The following is a 13,397-nucleotide window of genomic DNA, read 5'->3' on the forward strand; positions in this document are numbered from 1 at the left end:
TACTGTGCCTAGGGGCAACACCTTTCATTGAATTGGGTTAAAATATGGTATATTACAGTATTTTACTTTTCTGCTGGGGAAAAATTGCCCCAGAACAGCCACTTTGAAGGCTTGTCAGTTGATATACTAAAAAATGTGGCCTCCTAAATAAAAAGGGACTACCTCAGGTTCACTTCACAGAAAAAAAAAAGAAAAACAATATTAATACTCATTTACACTGTGTAAACCTGAAAGATTTAGAGTAAGTTGTAAGCCAGGTGTGTGGTACTAGACACTGAAAAAAAATTATCATTGTGATTCATGAAAAATCTTTAATGGAATAAAAGAAACTTCTATTTAACTGCAGTACTCTGCAGGATTACAGTATCCAAGTCCTCAGTGCTTTGCAGGATTGATAACTAAATTTTCTACAAACTGCAGGAGTTCCCCAGCCTCCCATTATGAACTCTAGTGGACAGAATAAAACTACTAGTGGGAAATGTATTTTCCGGGCTGAAAAATATTATGTTGAGAAATATGACCAACATACATTTGAGACAGTATTGTATATCACACTTCTGGAGAAACAGTCGCTAAGCTACTTTTTATTAGCAGTTGCTATAACTTTTCTAACTTCAGAAATACAGCAAAGATTGTCTCAAGATTTCAGCACTGCTGTAAAGCAATTCAAGTTAACAGCATAAGGGTTTATAATATAGAGAGTGTTAGGTAAAACAAAATACACATAGGCTAAATAAATGGTATTTGTTTTATGAAAGGCAGCAAGAAAAGCACCAAAATACTGAAAAAAACAGTAGAGTTGGCTAAGGACTTAACAGGAAAAAACCCCACACTAGACATGGACCCAAATGCACAGGACTGCCTGCTCGTACAAGAAAACATCTCTGGAGAGAGAAGAAAGATCTGTATCATTTTAAAGAGTGATATAGAGGAGAGATTCTCAGTGCCATGGGAGGCTGGGAGCAGAGGCCACCCACCCCAGCTGAGGAGCTAGAATGGCTCACTGCTTTTGAAAGACTTGGCAGGAGCATCACAGCGTGATGGTGGGCACCATCCTCCTGCATGCAGGTACAGATACTAACGTGCTCTCCCGTGCCTCACCTGGTTATACCTTAAGCATGGCCGATGTGGGGGACAAAAAGCCCCTCTCCCCCTCCCCTTCTGGCCATCGCAATTCCATTGATTTAACTTCTCCCAAAGAGATAGTCCTTCAATCTTGATCCTCACTCTTTGCCTGGTTTTCCATTTCAACAGGAGGGGAAGACCTCCCTGGGGCTCACCTGAAAACAGTATCTACAGAAGTGAGACTGCTCAGCGAGCCATGTCCACAGCCCGTTCATGGACTTGCCTCAGCATACGTAACTTACACACCAGGAAAGCTGTCTTGTGTTAGGTCTTTATAGCTGTTAAACCTTAGTTAAACCTCCCTCCATTTCCCCCAGTCCACTCCTTTGTGTAAGACCTCCTGATGCACACAAGAAACTTCCTGTAATAATTCTGATGATCTCTCTGCTTCCTGCTTTATCAGAAGGTTCTGCTCTCCCTGCAGCAAGGTGGTAATTGAAATTTGTGCTTTTGCTAAGTGCCTAGCTCTTCATCTGACAGCAGTTGGGATGGGGGCATAATGTGGAAATACACCAGCTGTGACAGTAAAAATGGCAGGATGGTGCATGTGGCTAGTCAGAAAACAAAGGGGAATAATTTTCCACTGTTGCTGCATCACAACCCCAGTAACACAACCCAACAGCAGGACTGGAGACTTGAGGAGAGGGATTCTCTCTACCACCACAGGTATCTAGGCACCCTGCAAACCACATCAGTCTAACACAGAAGAGGGAGCAGGTCGGACACAGCAGTTTGGACGCCTAAAATTCTGCATCATGGACTGGAACACATTGTGCTGCCTCCCTTTCAGTTTTTTATTTGAGGATGTATCCGAGGAAATGGATTTCCTTGTCTGACTGTTCTGGGCCTGAATCAGTTTTTCGTGTTCCCGTATTTGTCTCTGTAAGTGATTCTGGATGGCAATTCCCAAGGATTCTGGATCGAGGGAAGCACCGTAAACTTCCCATGTCATTCCCTGCTCATCCCAAACAACATCCCTGACGTGTTTGGACTGCTTCACCTGCACTTTCGCCTCCATGGCTGGTGTGGGCTGCTTTTTGTTTTCCCCCAGATTCGGCAAGGCCTGAGCTGAAGCAGAAATCGCTGCTGTGTGAAGCTCCTGTCTGGACTCCCTGGCCCGGGGTCTTTGCTGTTGGTGAGCTGCCGATGCTGCCACAGGACTGGCAAGAACTGGAGAACTCCCGCTCAACTCCGGTGTCAGTCTTGCCTCCAAGTTCGGGCTGCTGGCTGTCTGAGACTGGCTGACGTGTCCCTGGCTTCTGCTCTCCTCACCTACATCCTCCAAGCACAGCTTTACACGGACAGTGGCAGGCTGGCTGCTAACATTCATCCTTCCTTTAGGATCAAGCACCATCGAGTTTTCTTCATTTGGTTTTACTGCAGATGGGTAAGGAAGGGCTTCCCCTTGATTTGCATCCTTATTTTGCACAGGCTTCTGCTCAGAGCTTCCCGGGACCTCCTTCTGCTTGACTTCACTGTCTGTGCTACACAGTAAAGGTACTGGGGTGCTTCCTGCATCGTGGACGAGATCTTGTGTGTTATTCTTGGTTCCTGGGACAGCATCAGGGAAAATGTTGTTTGGTTCATCACTGCCAGTCCCAGACTGTGGTGGAGTTTGATTACTAGAATCACCTGGGATGGGCTTTGGTGTTACTGGAGCATCCACTGGCAGCTGAGCAGCATCCTTGCCATCACGGGCTGCACAGGTCCTTTCAGCATTCCCCACAGATGTCCCTTGGGAAATAGTGGCTGCAGGGGAGAAGGGGACAACAGTTTTTGCGTTATCTGCTGACACTGGAGACACCATGTCAGATGGGACCCCAGGCAGTTTGACAGGTGGGGTTTGGGCTGAAGCAGCCACAGCCGTAACAGTCGGTTTTAATGTGATACCAGGAGAACATGGGGACTTCAGTTGTGGGGATAAACTGTCAGCAAGTGCAGCCTGGCTTAGCCCCATATCTCCTTGGTAAATTATGTGCAGTTCTTCCTTCTCCTCTGAAGGAGGATTCCCTTTTAAGAAGGCAACAAGAATGCTGGGACTGGTGGAGGCTGATTTGCTCTCCACCGCAGCCACGGCCTGAACCTCAGCATCTTGCCATGTCCTACTTACAGTTTCCTCAGTCAAAGAGCTGCTCTCTGACTGAAGCGTCATTGTACCTGTTTCTCTGAATTTGGAGTGCTGGGTGGATCCTGTACTTCCTGGCTTAAGGTCCTTGTTGTGCACAGGACTTGGACTCCTGTGGCTAAACTGGGCTGGTGCCTCATTGCTCTGCACTGCTTCAGTTTTGTCTGTGGGATGCAACTGTGCCATGTCATCAGGCCTGCTTTCTGTCTCCACACTGCTCTGTAGGTCTCTTCCCAGGTCAGCTTCGGTTTGCCTTGCTGGCAAGGCTGCCTGACACGCTGTGGAACCATTTTTTTCTGCTCCCTTGTCTTTTTCCCCACTTTGCAGAAGGTTTGCCTGAGAAACGTGACAGGATTCATTATCTCCGACAGGATCAACCGGGGAAGAATAACTCAACACCTCAAGTGCTGGCTGATTATCAGTCCCCTGAGGTTTCAAGGCAGAGTCATCTATCTGCGTCAGGGAGCTCGTTTTTGCCTGGCCACCTTGCATGAACTGCCGGGAGCTCTGTGGGGCTGGCATCATCTCTGGCCCTCGCCCCGCCAAGAGGGCTCCTGCTGCAGCAAGGGCTGGCGCTGCTGGGGCACAGCTGCCCTCTGCCTGAGAGCAACCAGAAGGCTTTATGGCTGCAGGATGCCCCTCTGCAGCTGTGCTGGTTATCTCTGGAAGAAAGGCTTCCTGCCGGCTCTCATCGTCCTTGTGGTACTGCTCACACCTCTGTGTGCTGGCAGCACCCGTGCACTTCAGGTCGAACAAGCAAACTCCAGCTGAGCCGGACGGTGTGCATTGGAAGCCATTGCTGGTCCTCTGGTCACTGGGTAGTAGGGGCTGGTGCTTAGCAGACTGCAGGTCTCCCAGGTGCTCTTCCTCTGCAGAAGCTGAGACCAAGGACAGCTTGGCAGATCTCAGAGGATCTGGTACAGTCCCCATGGACTGTCTCCGAGATGCTGTTTGTGTTCAGCTTCTTCTTGGAGTTTTCTCACTGGGCAGGCTGTCGGTGATGGGCTTCCTGTGAAGCTAATCTGTTAATGAAAACAAACACAGTGTTAGCAGCAGTCAGATTTATGAAAAAGTACCCAGAAGAAATTGATTTTACAGTATGAAGAGAAATACTTGCAGGCAAAGGGGAAAGTGCAGGACTCGATTCTGTCTAAAGCCACGAAAAAGACTCAGATTTCAAGGATCTCCCAGTTCTGAGGTCTGGATGGAGAAAAAAATATTAGGGACAATGCAACAATAGCTGCTCTGCTGTTCATACATTAATAAAAACAATGACATGCCAGGAGAGAGGAAAAGAAATTTGAAGAGAAAGAAGAGGTGCAGACATTGTGTGGAAGTTTAAGGTCACAAAATAAACTCACTGTGATAATATTCTCTTGCAAGCCACCTGTGGAAAGAAAAGTCCTACCTTGTCTGGTGGGCTTATGTAAAAAACAGATCTGATTCCCACCCCTAGACCTGAGTGGATCCCACACCTTCAATAAGCATCAGTTCCCCCTTCTGCTCAAGAATAGCCCTCCTAGCTCCAGTACCAACAAGGACGGGGTCAGAGGTGGCAAGAGGGCAATTCAAACTAACATGAATGAATCCAAACCTCAGTGGTAAAAGGAATATGGATGGATCACAACCTGCTAGGTAATGCAGATACACAACGAGAGAAGCTACTGCACAGAATAACACCAGGGCTGTGCACATACCTACCACTTTCACATTTAGATCCTTTGAAATAATTACAAGGAAGCCAGCTTGATTAATAGATGGGGGTACAAGTGATCTAGAAATCAATTTACAAATAGGTGGTATGAAACTGGAAGGGGAACACTGCAGCACTGCAGAACAGGAAGGACCCATGCCATACCCAGGGACACATGGGGGAGGGATTTTAAGCAAGTGGAGCAGAGTTATCCAGGCTGAAATCCTGCCAGGACTGCAGCGAAACCATCGCTTCAAAACAGGAGGCAAACTCTAAATGTGCCTGTTGGCTGGGCTTTCCACAGGGCTTTTAGCCCAGCTTGGACTCTGCTAGAGGTCAAGGACTGGATCCCTATCAAGTGTCAGCAGAGTGCTGGTGGTCAGTGATAAAATCTCACCCCAATCTTCTTTTAAACTGCAGACTACACATGCTTTTCTAGAAAGTTTTCACTGTCTACTGCTGCCAGCAAAACACAAGTGCGAGACTTAGGAGACATCCTGAACATTTAGTTTTGTTAACCAGAAGAATGACACCAGGAAATCACTGTACCTGTTTGCGTGTCCCCGTCTCTGCAGCCGCACAGTAGCATCTCCTTTGCTACATCATTAGGGAGATGCTCCTGGAAGCAGCTGTGCAATCACTGAGGTGTTCCAGACCCTCCCTCCCCACTAGCAAAATCAACAAAAGCTCTTTCCAGAAAACACCTCTACTCTCTTTGTCTTTCTCAGCCTGAATGGCAGCAGTGTAACTTCCTTAGTTTATGTAAAATTAATTGTAAGTTTCAGCACCTTAGGATACTTAGAAAGAGCAACAGGAGAAAAATGCTCAGTGAAAGGAAAATTTAAAAAATATAGCCAGTCTATTTTTCTAAGAAAAGTGCTCCAACTTATTACTTATTCATTACACCTTCCACCTTCCAGATATTAATAATTTATTATTTTTATACTGTCTCTTTGGATTCTGTCCAGCCACAGATATACACAGCATGCTGAGTTAAGCCAGTCCTGAGAAACTGCCCCCGAAGGATCATGAGTTCCTTAGCTACAATGTCATAGCAGCCCTGCATCATCCCACAAAGGCTTTTCAGGAAGGCTAACGATGGCTAAACTTTTTGAGAAGTGCTGAATGTATGTAAATCAGACTGCAAACCAGTGGAAGTCTGTGGCTGCCTACACGGCATCTTCTACTTATTTTTTGCTAACTTTAAAGATAGCCAACATAGTCCTGAAGGAAAGGAGAGCCCTTCTATGTTGCTGTACTATAATCATCTAGTGGCTGCAAGGAGAAAAGCAGATGGCTTTGGGCAGGCATCCTTTTGTCTAAATTTCCTCTTCTTTCCTCTTCCAAATATTGGTGCAAACCAAATAAGTGGGCAGGTCACATTATCTTTTTTGCTTCTTTTATTTTTTCGATCCAGAGTTTATTTAAGAACAATTAAACAAATAATGGAACAAAACCAATCCATATTTTAGGATGAGATGTACTACTCAGCAGTTTCAGAAGAAATAAAGATTTCAGAGAAAATCTATTTGGTTCTTCACTATACAAAACCTGTGCAAGGCAATCTGCAGACTGCAGCACTATCTTTAATCCATACCCTCTCAACAGGGGAATGATTCCTAATTTTTCAATTAAATTAATTAGTTCTGGTCTGAACTCCTGCATGAATTCTCCCCATCTGTTTAGTGGCTCTTCCCCAGCATCACCTGAAACACACATTTAAATGTCTGCCTCATGTGCTAATTAAAAGAGATTCTGCTAGAGAGCCCTCAACATATAATGTCAACAGAGGAAATTCTGCCCCAGAAAATCCACCTGGACCTATTCTCTGATGCAGGACAACAGAGCACTGACCAGACATTTTCCTTGATGGGTTGGGGACATGGGTGATTCTACTGCCTGAAATGACTTTAAAAGGCGTTAGTTTATGAGAATAAGGTTTTCATAAAGACTTTGTTGTCAAAGTCATGGGAGTTATTTTCTAGATTCTTCACTAAGCCATCCTAATAACAGGAGACAAAGGCACTGCAGAAGTCTATTTAAATAAACACATTGTTTTTGATAATATTCTTATTTAAGAATTAATAAAAATCAGAAAGAAAGGTAAGACTTATGAAAGAGAACAACAAGTAAACCCAACAGATCACAAAATTGGAAAGGGATTTTTATTATCAGAATCTCATTTAGGATTATTGTCTTGGTTTTAGTATTTGAGTCTCGTTATAGAGGAATGAAGAACAATGCTGGGACCTTTGGGCAACACTGTTCAACTGCCAAGGCAGTGAGGATTCAAACAAGCAACATTGCCTGCAAGCAAATACCTAGGAGAAACAGAAATACAAAACTCAACAGCAGGCCAAAAAACATGTCAAAACAAATCAAGATCACTGATGAATTTTTCAAGTTTTGTATGCCAGACCTGGAGCAATCATCCAAAATATTCTCTTATCAGGAGGTGAAATCAGTATCTCCTCAAAGGTCAAAATCAATTTTTAGTAATAAGAACAAATTTGCTACACCAGCACAGTTCTCCTTCCCCTTATTCTTGCAGACCAAATCAGCCTGCCTGTGTCACTCTCATCTCAACCAAGAATTATTCTGCACCTTTTGCAACAAAAGGTTTCTACCTCTGACAAAGACGTTTGGCTTATCTGGTCTAGCAGAGTCCCCACACAGCCAGCAGACCTTCATGGACTCTTGTGACTGAGGAGGTCTTTATGTGCTGTAAAAACCCCCACAAACCTCCAAACTTCAGTGAGTTTCCAGGTGACTCAATGCTGACAATGTGAAGAAACTCCTAATTATTTCAGTAACACCCAATCCCCAATTAAACACTACAATTTTTCCTCTTGCTGCTTATGAGAAAGTCTGCATGTTTAATAATACAAACCAATACATTTTCAGGAATTTCATACATAAGATTCTGCCTCCCTTTCCCTCTCAAAAAAATCTGAAAATGTGCAAAAAGCACAGACTGCCAAGATCTTCACTTACTCTCAACTGTAAAAATAAAAACAACTACAAAGAAGCTCCCAAATTAGTCAAGCATCCCTTCCCCAGCTCTGGATTCTCATCAGCTTCCCATTTCTTGAGCTTCCCCCTGTCCCCCCTCTTCTGGAGCCCTCTCTTCACCCTTGTCTCTGCAAACAGAAAAGCTGAACTTTTGCTCTTACCAGTTCTAATCTTTTACGATCTCTCAACATCACAAAAATCATTACAGAACCGCATGGGCAAAGGACAGAAATAAAGATTTGCTGAAGTGAGAATTCAGTCTCCATTCTCGTTTCTTGATATCTGAGGAAAAAGACTATTGCTTACCCAAACTTGTATTAGACCACTGCATATACAGAATGCAAAGCGCACTACTTTAAATTTTAAACATACAAATGCACGTGTAACCTTCTAATTCTGTGCCCAGTGGGGTTTTCCCCCCATCATTAAGTTATTGTTCTCTGTAAATGCTATTACTTTCTCTTTTTAGTGTCAAAGGGTGTTTGTTACTCTGTTTATTTGTGAAAAATTTGCTTCATGGATTATTGTCTCACAATTTTCTGTGGGATCGAAGACTGACAATATAAATGAAGGGCAGCAAAAACCAAGGACATATTCATTAAAATACGAAAGAAGTTGCCTGAAGAGGTAAGATACAAGACATACAGCTTCCATCTTTCAGTGTGCTTTGGGATGCTTACAGGAGACAGATTATTACACTACAATCACAGGGAAGCAAAAGGCAACAGGGGATGCCAACAGCTACCTTGCATACATGCAGTTCCCACCAGAGACATGGCTGGCATTTCAAGAAGGTGTCCAAAGTCCCACTGCCCCTTCTACACCTGTTATTGCATGTTATTGCAGGTCAGACCTGCACACATGGCAGAAAGCGGTGCCAGAGGCAGACAGGAAGGTGAGCAGCAGAAGCAACAAGTTCAACACCTCAGGGCTGCAGCACCCTCTGTGCAGACACTAAGCAAAGTGGATGATTGTATTTAGTGGTTTGCTTTTGACTGGCCTCAGCTGACTCAGAAGAATTCAGCAGAACTTCTGTAACACCACAGCACATAGTGCAAAATACCTATTTACTCCTTCCCTATCCAGTGAATTCATAGGACTTTACTCAGCCCAGATGCACAGCAGCCTATTGGTAGACTGCTTTTAGTGCACTAAGGTGTTATCTGCCCTTTTTTGCTATTTACATTTTCCTATTGCTTCTGGGTGCCTTTTTGCTGCCTTAAACTACAATACACCTTACTGGGCTCATCAGCTGAGTCCATCATCTGGTATCGAACACATTTGTTGCAGCATCTGGGAGCAAGACTTGCTTGACTTACAGGCTTGTTCAACAGTTTGACCACACCCCAACCCTTGTTTGGCTCTATCACAACTGCCCCAAGGACAAAAACAGGGAAAGATGTGATGTACTGTGTGTCTTATTTGTGCATTCACAATTACGTTCCCTTAAATGGCTGGTGAGGTTAGTCATACCTCTCCAGAAGGAAAAGGGAAGACAGTTCAGCTCAGCGGGCCATGGCACAAATGCTGGAGAGGAAGCCAAGAAGGAACTGGGATCTGCAGTCTCTGTGAGGAGCATCCAGACAGGCACCAAGGGTGACAGGAAGAATTTCACAAGGACTGGAGAGGACCCAGGCAATCTCATGCAGCTCAGGAGCCACTGCAACCCTTATCTGCTTATTTTTATTTTTCCCTAGATTAAAAATTACATTCCTCATTTCTGAGTTTTTTAACTCTAAGTGTATGTGGGGTTATTTGAAAATCTTCAGTTTTTCTAGTTACTTTTCCAGGGTAGGAAAGCTTCCTTTAGAAAAACATCATATCCACTTGAAGGCTCTGCCCAGCCTGAAGCCCTAGCACACACAGACAGGGATCCTCCGTATGGCCTTCCTGCTGCTGGCCATCAGGAGTTTAAGGATTTTCTGAATGGATGGACGCATTTTAGTCACCTTTGGAAACAAATGCACATCTATCTATCAACCCCCTTAGTGTATGTGGCCTATACAAAATGCTGTGCAATGCACATATGCACTGCCCTGTGAGAAAGGGACCTTCATTCATACTAGCCTGCTCACTGGAGGTCTAGGCCACTCACTTGAATGTTAAAGCAAATACCAGCAAAAAAGCCCCACAGCCCTTCCTAAACCCTTCCCAGCACCTGCAGTAGAAGCACTTTTGAATCAAGTGTGACATCGCAATGCTAAATCAGCTGGAACTACCAGCTGAGCCACATGCACAGCCCTGAGGAAAACCCAGCTCCAGCCAGGGTTCCCAGGGTGCAGTCTGGCTCCTCGCTGGACCTCACAGCTCGTCCTCCAGGATGCTGACACTCCACCCACACTGCCCAGCAGGTCTGTTCACAAGGTGTCAAGGCACAATGAAAAATGGAAATGCTGTAAGGAAAAATGGGAAGTAAGACCAAAAAGAAAAATAGGGGAAAATGCTTGTCCTTGCTTTGTAATGGTAATAAACCAAGGAAAATCATGTGAAAAATCAAGGGCAAAATGCACTGCCATTTTCTACCACAAAGATAGGGCTGCCAATCAGCCTGACAGCTACTGAAGATTTTCCTAGCAATATTTTGTACATGCTGAAGAAAAGTGGTTTTCTGGCTGTTGACTTCTCTAACCTTGCATCTCTATGACAGCTATAGGCTTTAACTCTGCAGAGTGCAGAGCATGGGAACTCCATGTTCTTTAGAAGCACAAAGCTCAGTTTCACCTGCTGCCCACAACCAGCAGATGAAAAAATAGGTAAAGCTAGTCTTACCAAATGGTACAGTGGCCTCTGGGACTAATTCAAAGCAAACTGCTTTGCACGTTCCTTCATTTCTCTCAGCTTTTGGCAAATTAAGTACACCCTGTCAAGAGGCCACAGTAACCTTACTCTAAATGACACAGTCTACTCAACTAGATGCAAAAGTATTTCTGATTAATATTAAATAAATTTTAAAATCCAGTATTTACAGTATTTTCTCACTTCAGCATACAGGTAAGTATTGGTAAACTTTGTTTCTGCAGGTAGCTCTTACATGTTCTCTTTAAATATATGCCTTCTGTGCTCCCTAGAGTCTTGCCTAATTCCTGAGAGTCCAGAAAGTGCAGTGTCCAGCAGGCTGTAGAAGAACCTCTCCAAAACCGGATCTCTCTTAAGTGCTCTCAGGCACTCAGCAATAAGCACAAGGGATTGTCTAGCTATAATTTTGATACTGCAGTGCTTATTCCAGTTTGGAAACAAGGATCAGCCACTCCATCCCTAGCATAACCTCAGGATTGCCAGAAGTCAGTGCTGGCCTAAACAGCTTTAGACTGGTATACAAAGAATGCACCCAAGCAGGGCTGAGCCAGATGTGGGGTACACCTCTGCTTCAGCTTCAGGCCAAAGGGTGCAAACCAGTCCAAGTCCCATGACTGTGTGACTGCAGGTTGGTGCTGAGAGACTGAGCATGGGGGATGAGTAGAACCTTGCCCTGACACTTCAAAATGGCCCAAGGACATGTGTGTACCTCAGCATTTACTCAGGGACAAATGTGTGAGAATATCTGCAACTGGCTTTTAGTAGGCAGTCACACAGAACAAAAACTGTGTGGTGATCAAGCATGATTCAGTTCTACTGTCCTGTTAGCAGTTACCCTACAATTAGAAAGATGTCCATCTAGAAAGGAAGTACAGCTCTGCTCCGAGACTGGATGTTCTAGCCTGTGTCCCCATCTGTTCCCTGTAGGCAGCACCCATCTCACCCTGGCCAGGAGACAAGCAGCAACCCCCACATCCAGCTCCAGCCCCTGTTCACAGAGCCCTGGTGGGACCCTGTGCATTGTTACCAACACCATGATATAACTCTTCAGCATGCACGTAAACATCACTCCTGGATGCAGTTTGCTTTTAACCTCTGTCAGCAAGTCACTGTACTGGAAGGGATCCCATTACCCTTTTCTGTACCCTGATGCATACAGCTACTGCAGTCCTACCAGGGGCTTTCACTCAAAGGCTCCCCAGCACAAAAGCTGAGCTGGCTCTGCTGAGGCTGTCACTGTGCTGTGGCCACAGCCCAAGGCAGAAGGCTGGCACATGCTGCAAGAGCATCTTGTTTGTGTGGGAGTAAGGACCAAGTGATTACAAATTTATGGGTGCATCTTGGTTTTGCAAATCTTTTTCAAGTTTCCAGAAGGAAAATGGAGTTGCCTTGTGCTCCAACACTTTAAAGCATGAAAAAAACAGTATTTAGATGTGGAAGAAAATACAGTATCGAGAAGATTGCTGGAATTCAACATTTAGAAAGGAGATTGAAAATACTGGTTTAAATTAAGAACTGTGGCATCATCTGTTGCCACTGAAGTTTTGAGCCTTCAAAGTTCACTTATTTCTCACAGATTAAAAGCCTTTTTCAGGAGAAGCTCAGATACTCATATAATCACAGTCTCCAGAATCTCTCAAAAGAGCCCCACACATGGTCAGAAGGGGGAGGCATGGGACAGGAGGCCTTGATGACAGCCTGAATGTGCATCATCTCCACATTCTTCTCCCCATACAATCCTCTCCTCTGACTCCCTGCCCCATCCTGCCCCTTCACTTCCCCACTCAGCTCACGCTCCCTGCTGGCAGACAGGGGCCTCGGGCAGCAGCAGGAGCTGCAAAGACAGACTCTCTCTGCACACCTCCTCCCAGGGCTACAGCACCTGATAAAAAGGCTTTCTTCAGTGAGGTGTGGAAATATGCAGAAGTCCCTGCTGAACACTGGGCTTGCTGCACACCACCAAGAGCCTGTCAGTCTTTCTCCTCCAAGGTGAAACAGAAGGATAAACGGCTTTATGAAAACAGCTAAAATCAAACAAGTACACCCAACCAACCACCAGCTCTAACAGCTGCATAAGCTACAGCAACATTCCTTCCCCATATCCTCAGCCATCCTAAAGGGGACGTGATGTGTGGGCAAAACCCACAGGGATATCTATTTTACTCTTTTAAAAAAAAAAAATTGCATATTATGTTTAGCCTCACTATCTATCAACAGGGTTTTTTTATTTCAATATCTGACACTGGAAGTCATTTTTAAGGAACGCAGCCTGACTTCAAGGGTGAGCCATGTTTCAGGAGAATGCCTGCATGCATACTCCTGACACATGCACACCAGAGGAAACCAGCAGCCTGCTGTCCACATCAGGTGACTCCATTTTACATGGCTCACTGCCACACTATTTTTCTTCAGCTTCCTATTGAGTGAAAACAAGAAGTGGTGTTTGAGGGATGCAAACAAGAGGCTCGTATGGATCTTTCAAACACCACTTTCATGTTTGATGTTGACAGCAATAGGATTTGTAACTGACCAAGCAGGAATTTCACTCATCTGTCCTGCTATTTCATTCTGTCTGATAAAACTATGGTGAAATCTAGCCCTTCATTAATGGATATCATGCAGCTGAATGCTTTTGAATGTTGATGG

At 44.8% G+C, this 13,397-nt stretch overlaps 1 protein-coding gene across 5 annotated transcripts in view; it reads right to left on the reverse strand.

Moving 5' to 3' along the window:
* Nucleotides 1-568: 568 nt before the first annotated feature.
* The window catches only part of GPRIN3 (GPRIN family member 3), a 30,903-nt gene continuing 18,074 nt past the window's right edge, over nucleotides 569-13,397 (reverse strand). For 4 of the 5 annotated variants that reach the window (XM_071555852.1, XM_071555851.1, XM_071555850.1 and 1 more), the window contains exon 2: nucleotides 569-4,272. In XM_071555852.1, the coding sequence (XP_071411953.1) occupies nucleotides 1,817-4,180 (2,364 nt within the window). In that variant the 5' untranslated portion in view covers nucleotides 4,181-4,272 and the 3' untranslated portion in view covers nucleotides 569-1,816. Of the gene's footprint in view, nucleotides 4,273-4,311; nucleotides 4,451-13,397 lie in introns of those variants that run through there. The other variant, XR_011697878.1, reaches the window with a different exon arrangement.

The sequence above is a fragment of the Pithys albifrons genome, chromosome 5, assembly GCF_047495875.1.
Source record: "Pithys albifrons albifrons isolate INPA30051 chromosome 5, PitAlb_v1, whole genome shotgun sequence".
Taxonomy (NCBI): domain Eukaryota; kingdom Metazoa; phylum Chordata; class Aves; order Passeriformes; family Thamnophilidae; genus Pithys; species Pithys albifrons.